General features: G+C 40.6%; 3 protein-coding genes across 3 annotated transcripts in view; all 3 read left to right on the top strand.

Annotated features, from left to right (window-relative positions):
* Positions 1-20,603, top strand: part of LOC139333392 (mannosyl-oligosaccharide 1,2-alpha-mannosidase IA) — a 351,400-nt gene that overhangs the window by 226,056 nt on the left and 104,741 nt on the right. The gene's annotated exons all lie outside the window — the stretch shown is intronic.
* On the top strand, positions 1,025-7,824 carry ifnlr1 (interferon lambda receptor 1). The gene is given in 7 exon segments (XM_070966836.1): positions 1,025-1,097; positions 2,175-2,292; positions 3,968-4,137; positions 4,237-4,421; positions 4,849-4,990; positions 6,069-6,199; positions 6,592-7,824. Coding segments are annotated over 7 exon segments (1,779 nt in total). The 5' UTR covers positions 1,025-1,048; the 3' UTR covers positions 7,576-7,824.
* Positions 18,508-20,603, top strand: part of myom3 (myomesin 3) — a 56,213-nt gene continuing 54,117 nt past the window's right edge. The window contains exon 1 of the mRNA XM_070965748.1: positions 18,508-18,569. The gene's annotated coding sequence lies outside the window, so the exon portion shown is untranslated. The remainder of the gene's footprint in view (positions 18,570-20,603) is intronic.

The following is a 20,603-nucleotide window of genomic DNA, read 5'->3' as shown; positions in this document are numbered from 1 at the left end:
ACTTTGGTGCAATAGTATATGGGGGCAATATTTGTTGTCCTCATACATTTGAGCAAGTAGTGTATTTACATAGATTTCATGCAAGAGTTCAAACACCATGAATTGCACAGCTTTATCAAGACATGAATCCACTGTTTAAACAGCGTATCTGCTCACAGGATACACTTCACAGCTGTGAGAGTTACGGACACCTGACACAGGTGCATCTCATAAAGTTAATAAAGCTTTATTTACAGTACGTGTCACAGCACCAGAGTTCTGGGATGCATGACAGCCTATTTAAAACATGTCTGCATATAACAAGGCACATCACCAAGCTCATTTTGAATTAGTACTCTAATACTATGATTGCTGCAATAGAAACATAAATTACATGTGTACCTACTCGTTCAGTGGCTCATTTGCTAATTATCTAAACTGTGTGACTACAGTGCCTAAGGCAACATCAGGTTGTTTCAGTTTCTATGTAATGCAATGTTGTGTCAAAAAAGACATCTCAGACATCGTCAGTGTATAACAATCATGTGTATGATCACTTTCTTTCACTTTCTGTCTTATGCAGTTGAAAGTCTTGATCATTTCCAGTAAACTGTTCAAACCAGAAATAACCTGACAAACAAGCAGAGAGAGAGACAGAGAGACTGACTCAAGGTGTAAAAGGGACAAGGAGGAAAAGGGAAGTTGAGATTCTGGAGAGAGAATGCAAGTGGGCGGAACATACAGTAAGCAGAAAAACAGGAACAAAGTGATAACATATACCAAAGTACACCTGCACACCTGAGTGAAGACACTCCTTTCCCGGGACAAACATGATTGAGGAGTGGAGGGGGAAATAAACGCTGTGAAACCACATACAACTTCAATAGTTTATACACCTTTCAACACTGATTTCAGTTTTGCTTGGAAGGATTTCAGGGATTCAGGAGTTCATGTGCTGTTTTTTGTGATGTGAATTATAGGTTGCTTTTGTTTAGAACACACAACTTCAGGGCAGCAAATTCACAGGACTTCGATTTTTTTTTTTTTTTTTTTGCGACGCACGTACCCAATGAGGATGTGGTCTATGAGGGTCATCATCCTCCTCCTGTTCTGTTACGGTGAGTACAGAGGAGCTAACATGCATCTCTGTTTTGATTTACAGATGCTGATTACAGGCGTTCAGACACATAACAGGCCTCCTAATAGGAGAAATAAATAATAACATCAATAAAGCCTTGTAATATGTTTGACAGAGCGATTCCCTTTCATCTGAAATGAAGGCGAGTCTCAGAACACAATGAGGACTTTGGTCATTTTAAATGATAGTGATCGATTGAAAATGTTTCATTTTAGAGTCAAGCTGATGTTATATTGACTATATCATTGTACATCTTATGAAAATGCTAATTTTGAATGGACTACTTTGTGTGCAATTTCCATTGTGTCTTTCAGATCTTCAATAAAGTACATGGGCTGTAACAGTAATATGCTACATGGTAAATCATTAGCTCTGGTGTACATGGCTCGACTAGCAGTCTATCTCTGAAATGCTCAAGCTTTAAAATACAGGAGACTACTCTGCTTGCATTGAAGGATGGTGTTCTGTACCCCCTTCCTGTATGTTAGCCCGAGGGATGGCAGTTATCTCCTTGTATCACAGATATCACGGGCAAAGTTTAAGAATAAAGCCCAGTTTTTAGTTTCAGCCACCAGCAGAAACAAAGTCCATCTTTACATAATCTCCCTGTGGTCCAAGATCCAGTGTATGTGTTCTGTGACGCTCAGGCCTTACCAACTATGCTAGAAAAATTGAGTGATTGTGCCTCTCTCAGGACTTCATATCAGGGGGAGTTGCACTGGCTGCGGATGCTGGGGCTTGAAGGGCTTTGCAGTATGTGCTGTGATTGAAAATGTGGGCTGCAACATAGATAAAAGAGAGCTGTAACTCAACTGGTACAGGCTGTGTATGGCTCTTGTTAGAGGAGAGAATAGTGTTCTTATTTACTTGCAACTTAGCACAAAGTATAAAAACAACAAATATAAAAAAGCAAAGGTACTGTTTTATCAAATTGATATTTCTTTAGGATTTGGATTTGTTGAAAGTAAACCAGGTTGAACGAGAACAAGGAAACAGCGTTAGTATCTGCCATAAAATGATTCACAGACTTTACTCTCGTGCCTTTTTTTTCCGACAGCTTGTCTCTCGACCAACAACGGTAATGTGAAATTCGTCTCCAAGAACTTCAACAACACGCTCAGCTGGGACCCTGACTCCGCTGGGGAAAACAGCACCTATAGCGTGCAGTATTGCATGTAAGACCCAGATGATGGATTATTATTGCACTCTTACTTCCATTGCCCTCCTGCACTTGTGTCTCCATGTACAGATCCATAAGGAGAAGAGGGTAAAAGCAGGAAAAATGTGTTTGCACGGTAAACGCTCGACTAACTCACAGTGACAGTGTTTGTTGACTGGTAACAAATCAGTACGCAGAGTAAAATTCTGATCACCAGATGGCATAAAATAATCTATGGGGAAAACATACTGTATACGGACACATCGGATGTAACTAAAACCTAGCGCGCGCACACACACACACACACACACACACACACATATACATACACATACATACATATATATATACACACACACACACACACACACACACACACACACACACACACACAAACACACACACACCCTGGTAATATTGTGTAGTTCTCTTATTGTCAATTAATCCTATGAAAAAACCAAAAGCAATAATAAATTGATCCTACTAAGAAACACTAGCTCACTCTGTGCCATAGACCATCGTTATCCAGAAACTATGACAAACACGTATATGAGCCACACCGTTGCACTACTTGACGTGTTCCTTAATTATGTGTGAATATGCACACAGAAGTACATTTTCAGCCATTCCCACACACGATGTCCTGCTGTCGTAAATACTCACTAGCACACCAAATCCACAGTTCACAATAATCTCAAACAAATATACCATGCAACCTGTTTGAGAAATGTTTGCTGAAAACTACAGTACTCAGCTGATTTAAGGAAATCACACTGCCAGTTTTTCTTTTAGATTCAGATTTAAGTCTTCAGTCTTCTGAACGCCACACAACACAGACTTCTTTGGGCCCCAGTTTTGGTCTTTCCATGAGATCTGTTGAAAACAACAACAACATACAGTAGAAAACAGACAGCTTTGACCATTCAGATCTAGGAACTGTATTTCATGTGGAAGCAATTAAAAGGTGTACTTCTGGAGTCCTTCCAACCTCCTAGCCCCCTCTACCAGTTACATGGATTCAACTGAATTGCCAACAGCCTAGAAGCAGCACTAAAGAGTAGCTATAGGACCTGTTGCTAGTCATTAGTATGAAGTGCACTCTGCTATCCTCACTGAAAGAAGAATACATGCTCACAGTGCACTTTCCTGACTTCAGAGTAGAATTTTATTCTTCCTTCTTTTCAATTGTCTCTACAAAGCGGACATGAAGTCTCGTCTAATTACTCATGACACAGTCTCCCACACAAATGTCAAGTGGCAGCCCTATCCTGTTGACTTTTCTGCCATCCGCCACTGTCACCTGGAGATGAACAGAGTGACATCCAGCATCAAATCAGCAGCAGAGGAAGAATGGCTTAACTATGGCTGCCCACTATGAGTTCCTTGTTAAAATAAAATGCTGTCATTCGTCTCATTCAAAAAGGCATTGCATGTTCAAATGATGAATGGGTGGTCAGGGTGATCTTTTTGTGGTTATTTCACTGAAGACATGTGCTGCACAGAACTGCATCAGTGCCTGAATGAAGGCTGTCAGAATTTCGGAAGTCTGAGACTCAAACTAGTGGACAGACAACTGTTTAAAATGGTTAATATCTTCAGAAAATTAAACAGCACACACAGCACATTAATACATTGCCATGTTGAAGTGTTTCCCGTATGTCTGATCACATTACACTGCACTTTTTTTACAGTTATGCTGAGGACCAGCCATACCAGATAAAAGAGGGGTGTCAGAACATTACTGCTCTGTCCTGTGACCTGACTGCAGAAACCCCATCAGTTCATGGCGTTCAGTACCTGGCACAGGTGCTCGTTAATGGTCACCCTTACGGTCATACCAGATTTACGCCTATCGCAGAAAGTAAGAATTTCCATTCTCATTCTTGACTTTCTTTGTTTCCTCCGAGTCAGATGTATTCTATTGCAAGATTTATTCATTCATCTTTCTCTGTTGTCATAGCTGTTCTTGGTCCACCCAACCTGACTACATACACAAATGTGACATCCTTGCATGTGAATGTCACCCTGCCCTTGGGGCCATATGGAGTTTCTGTTGCAGATATCATCAAGAGCAGCAAAAGCGGGCCCTCAAAAACTCCTGTGGTTTATACCTTAAAAATCACACATCCAAAGTGGGCCGCACAGGTGAGTCTCCCTTAAATACAACACAATGCACAAAGAGACCACCACAGAAAAAAACACCTGCTTGTTATTAATGCGCAAGTTACAAAAATTTTTCAAAGCTGTTAAGTGAAGAACCACTATACATTTTCAATTTCAGGGTGACAAACGTACTGATTATTCTTAAAGACAAAATTGTCTATGTGATATAAGCTCATTTATGTGATAAAAAATGAAGAATTTGATGTAATGTTATCACAACTGTGATGTTATTGAGTGACTTCTTGTTATCCATCTGCCCCCAGGCTTTCCAGCTGTGTTTAAGTTTTCGGTTGTTGTAACTGAGCTGAAGGGTTACTGGATTTTCCAGTTTTCTTCTTTATCTGACCTGTGCAATCTGCAATCAACTAAACAGATCACTTATGATTCATGTGGCCTACTGTGTCTCCAGGTCAATGAAACCACAACTGGCCGGTTCATCATCAACTTGAAGAACAACCACACGGAGTACTGCGGCTACGTGGTTTACAAGCCTAATACACAATGGGGTCGCTCAGAGAGTGAGAATGCCTCGTTCTGTGTCACACTGCCAGGTGAGGACAACTTTTAGTAGAAGGGAACAGCATATTGATTAGCACATTAATATCAGGTAAATATTCATAAGAGATGCATTATCAGCACATGCTTTTCCCAATATTTCACACACATTGCAGGTGTGGGAGATTGCTAGCCGCAATTGGCTCTTTCTGTACGATGTGGCAATCACCTGGCAATTTTGAATGGATTAAGTAAATAAATAACATTTCTAAAATCTTGACTGAAAGGAGCAGATTAACCTTTATGATATTTACAAAAACTCAATTTACTAGGAGGTTTTCAAGGGCCCTTATGCACTGGAGAAAATGTAAGGATGAAAGATACTTGAAATGTTGCATTATCTACTTTTTACGTGAAGTAGTTTGTGCTCAACTCCTCAAGTGATTGCAGCCACTTGGAAACAATGCAGTGTTCAGTAATATATCAAGTCAGGTTATTAGAAATCAGTCCCTTTTTTAGATGTTGGTAGCTTCACTGTCACAGTGTAACAGAGACACAGATGCTGGTTTTGCATTGAAATGGAAAACACCGGTTTTGGCTACATTGTTCGTACTGTGAATTCATGCCTCTTAAAATACTCTTGTTAATAACTGAATGACAGTAAAATGAAATGAGGAGCTTTACAGACACATTTTTGCGCTGTGACCTCTCCCTCCCCTTTTGTAATCATACTGATGAGACAGGAGATTAGATCACGGTTTGTTTGCAAAGCTGACATTCTTCTCACCTTAGCTTCCCTTATTGTTTATTCTCTGCTGCTAAAACAGGCAATTAATACAGACTGCAAGCAACATGTACAAGCAATTCCAACTTTCAAAATGCACCCACAGCCATAGCTATCCTATTCCTGACAGGTGGAAATCGGCCTCTATAGGCTGCCATGTAGATTTCAGTTCAGATAAGTCTGAGTTTAGTGCATTCTACATTCCTACGTCACAAGCATGCCTAAGCTTGTGTGTCACAGTGGGAATTTTTCGAACACACTACTTTAAAACACTTGAGGGGATCTGATTTTACAGATGTGTTGGTTTTTTTCCCGGATTAGTGTATGACACCAACTCTCTTCTCTCTTAGGTGATCCTCTGAAGCTTTTGCCATGGCTTGTCTTAAGTGCTGCTCTCTGTGCGGCCATAATCATAATTTCAGTTGTGTGTATGTGCAACTACATGAAGGGTGGAAAGGAAAAGAGCATGCCACCACAATTGGTAAGCCTAATTCTGCAGTTTCGTTTGGTGTGTCCGGGTTATGACAGGGAAATGCTGCCTTACCGGTAAATCAAGCCTTTTGGCTGATGAATGACTGTACACATGTTCAGGTTGCAGCAACCTGAAAGCTCTGAAAGGTGATAAATGTAGTGTGATTGAAGGCTTTTGTGGTTCTATTTGACTTGCAGGTATATTGGCTTTGCCCTTTATAACCATGTGGTGTAAAATGTTTTAACTCATCACGTCACATCACGTGAAATTTTGTCCCGCATTTTAATTTCTGCATCTATCTGTATCCATTATTCTTATCAAATGACAAGCTGTTGATTAATCTACAAAAATCGAGCCCTTGTTTGATTTTGATGGGTCTGTCTTCCTTATCTTCAAAACAGGTCACCACCTCCAGCGCCCCTCCCAGAGTGCTGCAGTCTCCAGATAGTAAACTCATCATTTCCAAAGCGGTGATCTGCCCTCAAAGTGACAAAACAGTTTACGCAACGATCCGGGTTAAGCCAGATGTGCCCCCAGTTGGGGTTGGAGGTTATTTTCCCCAGGACACCCCCTGCCAAGCCTGGCAAGGCAGCACTGGCTCCTCTGTGAGCACAGGTGCACACAGTCTGACCCCAAACCTCGAGGACATGAGCTCTCAGTCCTCCGAAATCTACAGTATGGTGGCTGCCCACGTCCCTGCTGAAGAGAGAGATTTTCAGCAGGCTACCGTTAAAGACAGAGAAACCGCCAACCAATTGTCTTCCACTGGAAAAAGCTGGGATAAAGGTGGAATGAGTCCAAAGCTGTCCTCGTATTCAGTACCACCCTTACATGTTTCAGACCTTTGTGGCAGCGAACTAGCCAAGCCGCTGTTGTTGCACACGGTGCACGATACCGATGGACAACTCCTGCTCCCCTCACTCATTTTTCAGTTACAGAGCAGCGCAGGGGACACACAGAGGAAACCCCTTTTAACTGACCTCATAGATTTCAAGAGGGAGGGGCCGTCGTTAGCATCCTTGCAGAGCTTTGATGGCTCGGAGTGGTCAGACTCTGGGTGTGATGACAGCACTCTAAACACACCGACCCAGCCATACTGCAACACTCATTATTTCCCATCTCAACGAGCTGTTCCTGACATCCAGCAGGGATGTCTGAACACCCAACGTAGTGATGCCTTATGTGAATCAGGTTACAAAGAAAACTGGATGCCTGCAATGCTTCTTGACACTGCATGCAAAGATAGTTGTGAACACTGAACAAAAAACTCTCCCCAGACCTGAACTGGTCCCAAAAAGGAGGAGGAATAAGAGGAAGACAGAAGCGGAGAGGAAAGATCAGGGAAAATTCTTCTGGGAGTTTGGGTGGTACAAATTCAAGAATAAGGGAGGAGAAAGTTGATGGGAGCACTGACAGGTGCCTATGCAGAACTCATGCAGATGAATGGCTATCTAATGTCTGCTGTGTGGCTAATGATGCCGAGATGTTTGAGAGGATGTTTAAACTTTCCTTAAACATCCAACTTTATCCTGAACGAAGATATATTTAACAACCACATTTCATTCCAAGGTGTGATACATTACACTTTGCTGTTTTGCTCTTTGCTTGCTTTTATTTATGAATCCACAATTGTATAAAGTTAGAAATAAGTATGGATATTCCTAAACTGTGAGTTTACGTTGAAGAAATCATTGTACTGTACATACACTGTAAAGTCCTCCTGAAAAGTTATTTTTTAATAACCATTTTTCAAAAACAGAATTTGCTTTTTCATAATACTCAGTTTATTAGTATGTTTCCCATCAACAATTGTATTTTTACATTGTTATTGAAGTCTAAGCTGTGCTCACTCACCTTAAAATGGGATTTGTTTGCATAATGAAATAACATGATCACACCGGTCGTGTCCGTGCTTTAAGTGGTCTGAAATGCAGTTTAATTTACTTTCTTAAAATTCAAATCAGGCTGACAACTCCACTCACATTAAGTGTTTTCACTTTGAAAAGAGCTGTAACCCACAAAGCTGCACACCTGCAGCTGGACAAACCCAGTGACTTTCTCTGTATATAAAGTAGAATAAACAACGACCACAAGCCTTAGTCACGCATAGTCGTCCAGTGCGTTTGTGTGTCATCACTATGACAACACATTATTGCAACTTATTAAGCTCACTAAATACACAAACCCAATCTGGTTATTTTTAAATAACAATGTGGACAATCAGCTTTAAACGTTAGATATGAAAACCTTTGGCTGAACAAAACATTAGACCCGGTGCGACGCTTACTGTCACATAATGTGCTGTGTGAAAAGAGACTAAAGTGACTGAAAATCTGCTAGAAGTGAATACAGTCCTATTTTTGCACATCTTTCCATGTCATCAGTGCGGTGTGAAATACATAACAAAGATTGCATCTGTACATAAAAAGAAATGTGAGGTTGTGTATTTTTCTTTTTCTTGAGTTCATGAGCTCATTTTGTTCTCTTCATTGTTTGCTGTTCTTTCAGGGGAAGAAAACACAGCGTGTTAAAATATATTAAAAGGTGGGGTCATGGTGCAAACAAAGCCACGCCGATAACAGCTAGGTTTTTACAGCCTGAGCAAAGTCTTATATACACAGTTGTAAAGTAATAAGGTCAGGTGTGTTGAAACACTGTGACATGAGTCATACATGGACACATTGTACAGCACAATACAGATGTGTAACTATATTGTTGGCAATCTGCCCAAAGAATGTAAATGAATGAATGTAACAGACAGCTGCAACTTTATTTTTTGTTTTTTTGTTTGTTTGTTTGTTTTTTACAAGTAGTGAATTTCTATTAAATGTTTATGTTGGAAAGTTCAGATTGGATATGTCATATTGGTTGAGTTGCACTCCAAGATAAGATATTAAACACTACAAATATCACATAACATTGTATTTTACAGTAACACTGTCATTTTTGGGTTCAGTGAATATCAGTGAAATTCTGAAAAATGAATATTAAAGAACCGTTTCTTCAAAACTGATATTTTGTGACTACAGCAATAAAGATATGAAGACTTCTCTCTCGTGTATTCATTTACTTTGTTGGGGGATGGTGTAAAAGTATATTGAACTCATTGCCTTTTGAGACATGACTTCACTCAGTCAACATTTAGCACCCTGCAGGCTAACAACAATATCCTTAGTGACTAACTTCTATCACTTACGGGCCCTTCACACATAACTCGTCACACTAATTTTTCTCCCTTAATTCAACAGAAGACTACCCACAAAGTTGACAACAAGCCAGCGTCAGACATACACCCATCTACAAAGCAATCATTGTCAACTGAAGTATGCCATGTAAAAAAAATTTGTGAGCTCACACGATTGCAAAGTGAAACCAAAACTAACCAGATCAAACGTATACAGTATAACGATAACATGAAGCTCGATGGAATCGTGGTTGGGACTCAGGTGTGAAAGAGACCTTTGATCTCCAAATGAAGCCAACAAAACAGACCAGAATAGTAAACTTCAACTTGTAAAACATTAACGATTGTATGTACTCCACACATTCACTGTCTCAGACAATAAAGACGTCAGGTGGATTGTGTAAAGAATCCAAAGTACAACTCAGGAGTCTTTTGTTAAGCAGAGTATGTTTTCCAGTGTTTCCCACCAATTAAGGAGACTGTGGCGGCCCGCCACAGTCTCCTTAATTGTACACCTAAAAAAAAAATAATAATAATAACCAGATCCATCAGTCAGCCGATTACACAGCTGTAGCCTACTCTACTCTATAGCCCGCGAGCGAGGGCGCGCGCATGAACACACACGCACGCGCCAACAGGTCGCGTTCATAGACGGTCCTACTGTCTGCTGCATTTGGCGCGATCCGGCGACACCGCATCCATACATGACAGCAGGGCGGGACGGCATTTCAAGATTGTGTGAGGTAAGTGTAACTTCTCTTTTGGGCAGGTATCAAGTTCGATAACGGAGCAGTGTCGGCCATGTTGCTGATCTCATTGCACCAGTCAACTTCTAACATACCAAACAGAGTCTAACTTTCCGCTATCCCTGGTGCTGATTTCCCGGTAGCTAGCTACTTTTCCGCTATTTCTCCCTCTCCCGCTCGCGCTATTTCTCTCTCTCATCCCTCTGTCGTTTGTGCTCTCTCTCTACCCGCTTATAAAAATTAACATGAAATTAATTATTTAATATCTCTCGTCGGCAAGAAAAAAAAAAAGAAAAGATAAAGAAACAATGGATTTCCTGTTCCCTCTTTTCGGCACCAATTGCTCTTTGGGTCCTGTTGGTTCAGCGTCCACTGTGCTCTCCATCTCTGCAACGTTGTTTATGTCCATGCTCCCGCTGGCTCTCGCACGCATGGCTGAAAACGTTAGCTGTGCCGTAAAGAGGTTCTTGTAGGTGACATAAACTGCTACCGCAAAGCAGTAGCATTGCTGCAGTTACAATAGCCGAGCTAACCAAAGCCCACACATTAAAATTACAATATAAACAATAGAGGATTATATCGTACAGTAGACATTTTTCTGTTGCACTACGACATATATCGTAATATCACACAACACTACTGTACAAATCTGGTAAACTGAATGAAAAACGATTAGCAGTTTTAATTAAGTGTAGCAGTGTTGTTCTATGTGGAAAACTGAATGGATAATTAATAAGGAAGAGCATTAAAAGCTATTCCTTTGGATTATGTTCTTTAATGTATGTTTGCAGAATTTCAATGAAAGATGACCCAATTTTGGATCTGGTTTTAAATTATCTCAAACATACAGAGCAGTCTTTGTCACCTGGAAGGGGATTTACCTTTCCTTTCTTTTCCAAGCACCTCGAAGGGGAAGTGATCTCCCATTTAACTGTCCAACACAGAGAGGGAAACAGTGTAGCTGTTGGCATCCATGGGCCATTTTCCAGGGGATAATATAAGCCTTGGGTGGATCTCTGGTTTAATACCCATTGTGGGCTTGGTTATGCAACTGCTTCCAGATACCCTAATGGAATATTTTACAGTACAAGCCTGACCTATATACAGGTAACAGGGGAGAAGTATAAGATATACCCCACTTTGAAGGGTCTTAGCTTTGAAGTAATTACAATCACATAATATCAATTATCAGAGATGCCCCTGGCTTACAAATCATAGTCTCCACATATAAAGGAACATGCTGTTTGGTACAGACTCAAGCAAAAATCTCATCATCATTTTTGTATTATTTTCAGTGAAAATTGCAAAAATTACCACTCTCACTTCTTTAATGTGTCTGATACTTATGTATTTAATATTTAGGGAAGTACTAAATTAACTCTGTATCGATAGATGCTCAGTATTTCAGATTACGGCTTTGGGTGGAGGCTAAAAACTTGATCTAGATATTCTCACTGTTGACATACACAATGTTTACACTGAATATGTTTTTAAGGCTAAAAACAGACCAAAAATCCAATCTTAAAATTTCAGGGGCTTGGATGACAAAACAGAAAAATCATTCAATATGGCAAAAGGAGCAGTTTCATAAATCACAACAACAAACAGGACTGACTGAGTAGACTTACAGTACACTTTGCAGGATAGCAGCCAAATGCTAAAAACCTACATCATGACAAATGATGGCAAAACTGAATCAATACATCCTGTGACACAGTATCAATAAAAAATTTTACATCACGAACATGTCAAACGCTCAGGATTTATGGCACAGTTGCCAAACATAACCTAGACAATTGCATAAAAGCAAAGAAGTAATAATGTCTGGTGATTCAACTTTCAGAGATTAATTCTTGGATAAAAGCAAGTGATACTTGTAATCTGCACAGTGTGCTGCCATGTCAACAATAAAGCCAAATCCACAAGGTTTCGGCAGCCACCATTGAGGGATTCTTCACTCAGTGTTTGGTATATATCTTTTACAGAATCAGGCTAAATTGTAGGACAACAGCTACAGCAGAAGCAGATGATGTTTGGGGACTGCTACTTAATTTTCCTGTGTTGTTCTGTGCAAACCGGCACAAATAAGTACAAGCATGCAGCATGTTATACAGTATTTCATAGCCGTTAGGCCTGCTGTGAACCTCACTTCATCAAAGCTCGAGCATGTCAATGAACATGATGCTTCTGTTCTGCTGTTTGAGATCGAGTCAGCTATGCTGCCCTCGACACATGAGTGGGCTATGCGCTTGTAGTGAGAGCATAGCTGATGGAGGAGCAGAGGAAAAAGTAGGCTTTCTAAATGATGATTTAACATGAGCGGAGAGCTGGAACTGGCAATGCACCAGCAAAGTTCACTGTTGCAAAGAACATTAAAAAAAAAAAAAAAACTGTGATGAAATGAAAATGCGAAATGGCTCATGTTTGTGGGAGTGAGTGGGAGGTAGAGAAACAAATTGGGTTAGATCCAGTCAAGAAAAATTTGGGACAACTGCTGTGCCTCCAAGTGAATCAAACAGGACATGAAACGTCAAAGAAGGGTGAACCTGGGAAACAAAAGACGAGTCTAACTCATAGCCAATCGTCCTGACAACACGGTGCAGGGAGAAGGAGAGGTTGTTCTTAAGGTGAGAGGGATATCTGGTGTTTGTAAAGGGTCGACATGGCACAGGGCATACTGTCCAGCTTTCATCCTGCTCTTTTCCTTTATCTTCCCATCTGGCTCTTCTTTGGACAGGTGTCTAAAAAAAACAGCCTTTACTTTGCCAGCAGCACTGACAGATTTCTTTTCTTTCTGTCCGCCAGAAAGCTGTCTTTCACCTCTTTCAACTCTCCAAGTCTCAAGAAGATCGAACGTGAGATTGCAGGGCAAACCCTCAAGTGTCAAAGGCATGACACAACTTTGAAAGGGGAATATTAGATTGGATTAACCCAATGCATCAGAACAAACAGAATTTCAATCACAGCAGAGGGTGTTGTGCCTGCCCTGGATCAATTGATATATTGATGGCCACTTAAGTCATTTGTAGCACTGAGAGCACATTGGACGCAACCAGCACTGTGTCTTATACATTAGGGATAAATACTTACTTCATTCACTGCCAGAAAAGCTAAAGGCTGGGTCAAAATCCAGATATGCACACTTTGATTTTTTATTCTCTCAGTATAAAAAAAACACACTGCAACATGTCCTTGAAACTTGATACATGCCCTTGAATTTTCTTGATACAGTGTACTGGTAGAGGTTCACATTAACATTTAATGGCTCCTTTGAGGTTTAAAGGCTATTTTGGGCTATACGCAGTTATGACTGACTAATTTATAATGTTCACTATCCACATTTAAAGTTCCAGCATGGCACGATAGAGCAAAGAAAAAAACTCCTTTGAAGAAATTACACCACATCAGAAAATGTTTGAAGATGCTAAGTGAACTTGACAAGTACGATTCTGGGCGTCATAGTCATAAAACTATCAGCCAACATTCACCCTATCTTGGTGGTAGCCCTCTTTTTCAAAATTTATCTTCTCTGATAAGGTGCATAGAGTTAACTAGGTCTATTGAAATGTATGCAAGCCTTGCTGCTATTGCTTCTGTACTCTGATCTCCAAGTCTGATACAGCACCATGAAGCTACTTTGACCGTTTCTCATTTATGCTTCAGAGATAATGGAAAAGTGTGACTACTGAAAGGCTGCCAAAGAAGAGCCTGGCACATGTTTGCACAGGAGAGGGCTAGCATGAGTTGCTATTTAGCAAGAGTATAAATAGCCTGATAATCAATTTGCGCAGTCAGTCTGACATTGAGTTCATGATGGCTGATTTCTTGCTAAGAGTGGGGTTATTTTGTTTTGCCATAGCCAATCAGTACTGAGTGACGAATCCATCCTGTCAACTACATTTTCCGTCGATACTAAAGATAGGGTAGAGGTTGCAAAGAGCTGTTAACTTCTTGTTCTTGACACTGAATAAAGTATTAGCATTTAAGAGTTGGTATCCCTGCATGCAGACTGAAAACAGCTTGTGCAGCTGCATCAATGTAACTCATTTTTCTGTCATTGGGATTTATGGATGTAGCTACACAGTCAAGTGAATTTATATAGTCCAAAAATCACAAATTCCTCTCAAAAGGTTTCACAATCTGCACAGCAGATATGCTAGCATGTAGCTACTATAGCTATGTAGGAGGGTAATGCCCCCATTCTTAATCTCACCAACTAAGACCTGACTGGTCGATTGTTTCTCCAACCGGTGGAAACAGCCATCAACTAGCACAAGACCTATTAAAATCTCTAAACAAATCTGAGATGTGGGGTATTCAGATGGTGGAACAAGGATCTTCTTCGAAAAAAAAAGGCTTAATTCAGCGTCATTTATCTGTTTATGCTGCATATAAAATGAAGATTAGTATCCAGTATACACTGTATACACAAAGGAGGGCATCCTCTCTTCTTTTTGGCATACGTGAATCACAAGTAGCCCTTTTCTTGCTATCCACATTAAAAAGGCACCAACCTCTCTCTCCAAATCACTTGATAAATTGAAGTCTGCATGTAATTGGATGCAATCACTTCGCCCCCTCCCTTTCCTCTCTTGCATTCTAATGAGCTCTTAATGGGTCCTTGATTAGAAAAAGGCACGAAAACAGCTGTCAAGGCTGGCCAGGAAATGATGGATCATTGAGGAGACTTTGGTGTCCATTAAGGTCTATTCTGGGCCCAATCACAGGTAGGTGATAAGATGAAAAGAAACTTTCATTATATTTAGTTTCCACCAAGACAATCCCCTGTGGAACAACGATCGCTTCAGTCTTCAAACTGATGGATGCTGAACACTAAGAACAGTATGCAGTCTGCACATGTCAATATTTTGTAGACAGACAACTATTTTTTTTTTCCAACTAAAAATACATCATATATAGTACAATGACAAAAGACAGCATGTCTGTGCTTCTCAAACCAAGACCTCTGTGGCTGCTGTGCTCAAAGGCACGAAAGGTAACGTTGGCAAGAGAAACTCCAATGTCAAGGGATATGCTTAACAGAAATGGTGGATTTATTGCATTATACATACATACATAGACACACACACATACATACATGTATATATGCATGTGTGTGTGTGTGTGTGTGTGTGTGTGTGTGTGTGTGTGTGTGTGTGTGTGTGTGTGTGTGTGTGTGTGTGTGTTATTACATTATTGCTTGTCAAAACATGAAGAAGAGGTCTGCATCAAAGAAAGTCTTGTCATGTCTACAATATTACATATCCCTTCATATCCTGGCCTCTGGCTCATGTCATGCCAGATTTACTGTGCAGGTGCGCTGCAAAATGTGAGATGAGGAAAAACATGAACACAAGCCTCCAAGTCCTTATTTGAAATAGGGTGTGTGAAGATTTTCTGAGACTTTATATCACAAATTGCAAACACAAAACTTACAATTCTGCCTGCAAACACTGCATCAAATGAAGAAATGTCAGGAGTTCATGGTTATAAAAATCTAAAGCAGTTAAAAGTCCAAAGCTCCATGCAGAGCTGCTACAGGTCTTTCATACATAACTGTTAAAATCCATAAATCAAATATTTTGGATATGAGCCCTCCAACAAGTTATACATGTCAACCCCTCCAAGTTGTTCAACCATCCTCCACTTCCTTCACTTGTTTCCTACAAAGCGACCTGAATGTGGCATCAAATTCAGTTGTCACATCACAGCAACCCATACATTAGGGGTATGATATCCTCTGCATCTGTGCAGCACAGATAAAATGCAAGAACATCCAACAGGGAATAAATGTTTGCTACACAGTCACACTGAGTCTGGCTTTTATTCATAATTTATGCAAGTAAAAGCACAGAGCAGGCATGAATTGTGAATACACATCAATGATTAATAAAACACGTAAGTCATTCTGAGTGTGCGGCAAATATTTATTCCTTGTTGGCTTTCCATACATGTTTCACCTGGTACATGTACAAACTCATTACATATTTTGTGCTTCAGGAGCTCTGGGAAAGTGCAACCAAATTGATTTGCTTTAGTGATTTAAATAAATTAGGCACCAAACAGGCAGAGGCTGCACTGGTTGAGTTTTTAAGCCTGGCAGTGCTTCAGAAACTTCTTCACCGCAGCACCCCCCTTCCTACTATGTGCACTGTAAGAAATAGAGGACAACACTGACATGAGATGTTTCTGGTGGAGCTGGAAGCTGAGGAGTCTTCCAAAAGAAGAAATACTAATAAAGGTGGCCCTCAGCTGCTTTGTCCCAGTAGTTATTCTTAGTCTGACAGTCAGTACTGATGTATGATGGGAAGAGAAGGCCTGGCAACCGTAGCTTGTATTGTGTGGTGATATTCCAGAGGCAGGTGGGGCCACTAAAAGCTTATAAATAACCCCCCCATCCTTCCATACAATGCTGTGGCCTTGAGTGATGCCTTCTTTCCTCGCAGCCCCTGTGTGCTTTTAGTCCCTGTCAGTCAACACCACTGGGCACACACACAGACACACACACACACACAGACACACACACACACACACACACACACACACACACACACACACACACACACACAAACAAGACTATACAATGATGCCAACACAGTTAATCAGAATAAAATGTGGGCTTCCTTCAAATCGTTTGTGGAGGAAGAAAGAATAAAGCACAGAGAGAGAGAGAGAGAGAGAGAGAGAGAGAGAGAGAGAGAGAGAGAGAGAGAGAGAGAGAGAGAGCGAGAGAGAGAGCGAGAGAGAGAGAGAGAGAGAGAGAGAGAGAGAGAGAGAGAGAGAGAGAGAGAGAGAGAGAACTCTGTTTAATGAGGAGCGGACGTGTTCCAGGAACTAATCAAATCACTATAAAAGGAGATGAGAAGCAAGAACAAGGAGAGTACAGAAAAGGGGATTGGTCAGGGGAAACTCAGAATGACTACATCAACAACTAATGATACCAGTACTGGTCACTGAGAAATACCTTGAGCAATGCACAGTAATTAAGCAGTAATACAGTACAAGAAGGAGATGGATGGATGGATAGAGATATGCAGCAGCATTAAATAAACACCAATGTTTAGCAGGTTTATTAGGTATTGTGTTAATCATGCTCATCACCTTAGTTTAGCCTTTTAGCATGATTGCATTTGTTAGTCAGCACTAAAAACAAAGTGCAGTCGTAACTAAGGGAAATGTCATTAGCTTAGTCATAAAGCATAACGTGATAATGGAATCATAAAAGTTATTACAAGTCATCTTAAGGTGGACATGAATGTGCAGTTGGCAACATATTTGGCACAAACTAGCACCAAACTTGGACCTTTGGGGGGAACTAGATTAAAACATGGGGGATCAACAAAGTCATGGGGCTTTATCCTCTGGGAACCATGAATATCTGGACATAATTTCAGTGGGATGTTTTATGTTTTTTGACCAACACTGTAATCCCTAAAGCTACACTGCTAGTCAGGCATTATATATGAGTTATAAATAAAATGTGTTTACACCAAAAATGGCACAAGGAACAGATTATATTACTTGCAGGAGCAATACAAAAGATAGAAGAGGTGGAAGAGCTGTGAAAGGATGAGATGAAAAAATACAAGTAGAAGGTCAGGTAGGAAGTCTCAGGTGTTGCCTCCACATTATTAACCTCTTGCTTTTTAAAAACAGAGTCCAAGGTCAGGTTTTTAATAAGGAGGGACCAAAGGTTTCTCTAGTTAACAGCTGACGTGCTTCTTCCTCCCTTCCCTTTCTCTCTGCGTCTTCCCTCTCTACCCACAGTCTCCTCTGTCTTCCCACTAGTCATTTCTCTGCCTTTAATTTTGGATTCTTTGTACCCAGGTGGGATAGCGCTGAGAGGGCTGAAATAAATATATATTTCTTTCAGTGACAGTTATTGAGCAGACATTTGTAGTTCCACCGGAGCCACTTGTTCTCCTGAGGCCATTCCAGCTGTTCCTTTCAGCTGCTCGGGTCATTTGGTCCAACCTCTCTTATTGTACGGGGAGATTGTGTCATCTCTTAGCTGCTTGTCCTCGGAGCTGTCTGTAAAGCTGACTGATGGAAATGATCTGTGTCTGTGTATGTGCCTGTGGTGGTTTTGTGTCTCCATTTAGGACTGAGTGTAGTGTAAAGTTGAATGTGTGTGTGTAGTTTACAGGGGAGGTGTCATTGGTCTATATTTACCAACTTAAGAATGAGAGAGCATTGTGTTGTCCACATACTTGGCACTGAAGGACACTTTGTGTTCAGGGTCACCCTCACCACTTCATCAAGAGAGGCATAGAGGGAGTGAGGTCGACGCAGGCAGACAGACAGTGAGAGGTAATACAGAGAGGTGAGACAGCAAGATTGAATAAGATCTTCAAGGAGAGAGACAGGCAAGACAGATAAGGAAGTGGGATATATCCGTCCTACAGATCTTTGACACGCGGAGGACTTCACCCATTTCTTTAAAGAAGGCGTGAGTGGGATTTCCTTTGCTCAGCTTTCATCTAAATCTAGCACAAATGGCATACAACTTGTTTTAAGACAGGTTACTGATGCATTAGATTAGTGATAACCCTCAGTGAAATATAAAACCACAACATGAAGCAGAGGTAAAATGCTCACTCGGTGCCTCTATAATACACATGCATAAAGCTGTTTTATTTTGTCTTTGTATTGTCAGAAAGGTTCTTCTCTTGTTTCTCGTTTGAGTCTTTTATTGTTTCTCCAGCTAGCTGAACTTATTAATGGCCTTATCTTTTGATGGCCTCATTGGATGTAGCTTTTAATTACTCTCTGGGGATGGCATAAAGGAAGCTCCTGTAGTGTTCAGACAAATCCTTCCCCTTCAACAAGTAGAACAGTATATCACTTGTCCCCTTGTTCCTCTGTTGATACAGATTTTTTTTTTCATCATCACAGACTTGGAAACTGAGCACTCAATTCACTCCAGAGACATGAAAACTGCACTGTGTGTAGAAAGGAGCACAGCTTTGCTTTTGCTCCCCTCCCTCCAGGGGCCCAGGATCCAGACCTACCCATGGAGAATGATCAATTTTAATGTGCCAGAGGTCGACCTTCCATTAACAGTGTTCAAACAAAGCTCCCTCTTTGCACAACAACAGCGAGCCACAAAAAGAGCAACAGGGGAATCAGCTGGCCTCCTAGCCTATTAGCCTGTTAGCTAACTTGCTGCTGTTTTCCAGGAGGTAATTGAAGGAGATGAGAAGAAATAACGCATTAAGCTTGTTTATTGCACAAACACAGGTGGTTGCCATTGGGACTGGGTGAATGAAGCTATCACTCTGGCGCGACCTGATTCTGTTTGTTGGGTGCGTTCTGCATTCACTTCCCAGAGCAGCCGCATGATTAATGATGGGCAGGGAGTGGGCAGCAGCATGGCGTACCCCAACTGATGAATTATTAGTGGCTCAACAACCCACAATGGGGTGGTACATTCAACATGGGATAAACACACCTTTTCTCCACATTTACGCCTAAAGCCGCGCTGGACTCCAATGACCAAAAAAAAAAAAAAAAAAGCACTATAGTTTAAATGATTTTAAGAAATTCATTTCAAAATAGCTCAAAAGACAGAAAGGTGAAAATATGCTATATGACTATATGCTACTTTTAAAGCTGAGACCATTAGTTGATTAATCCAAAATTAGTTTGAAACAATGCTAGTCATTGTTGGAAAAAAGATGCCTAAATATTACTGATTTCAGCTCCTCAAATGTGAATGTGACAGCAAACTGAGTATCTTTGAGTTTTGGACTGGTGGCCTGACATAACAAGACACTTTGGGCTCTGAAAATGGGATTGCATTGATCAGAATTTTCTGACATTTTGTAGATCAAACCTTTACTTGAAGAGACATCTGAAATAACTAGAAGTTATAGCCCTGGTTGATTCACTGATTGTCTAATTTTATGGATTATCAGACATAAAAATTAAAAAACTAAAATCCAAAGGATAACAGATGAACAGATACTTCAAATGTGCGTCTGTTATAAAGTGCTGATGGCTGAATTTCAGACACCAGCTTTCCTCCCCAAAGTGCATAATGACATTTTGAATCGAAACCCACTTATGGTAGGTGTGTTTGCCGCTCCTTAGCAGATGGAAGGCAGGAGCCTGACAAAAGTTTGATGCATGACTATTTAGATCCAGGATGTAACTGCAGCAAATATTGATTCAGACACAATATGTTATTAGTGGCACCCGGTTGTGTCTTCAGGTTGCCAGTCCCAACACACTTATATTAGACATTAGAAGACTTGTGCTCCTTGAGATAGCACTTTTCTATCAGTGAGCTAAATGGCGCATTTAGCATTTTGCATACAATTTAATCACATTACTTTACCACCTCAACTGAGTACTGAAAATGTAACGTGTAATGTAAGGTCCCATCTGAACACACAGCACGACATACATAGTTATGTCTCTTGCCAAGGCTGAGGTGTCTACAGTGGAAAGTGGCCATTCATTTTATGACTCATCTACACTC

This window comes from Chaetodon trifascialis, chromosome 7, assembly GCF_039877785.1.
Source record: "Chaetodon trifascialis isolate fChaTrf1 chromosome 7, fChaTrf1.hap1, whole genome shotgun sequence".
NCBI lineage: Eukaryota > Metazoa > Chordata > Actinopteri > Chaetodontiformes > Chaetodontidae > Chaetodon > Chaetodon trifascialis.
Note: the sequence above shows the minus strand (reverse complement) of the source record. Positions and strands in the feature narration are given on the sequence as shown.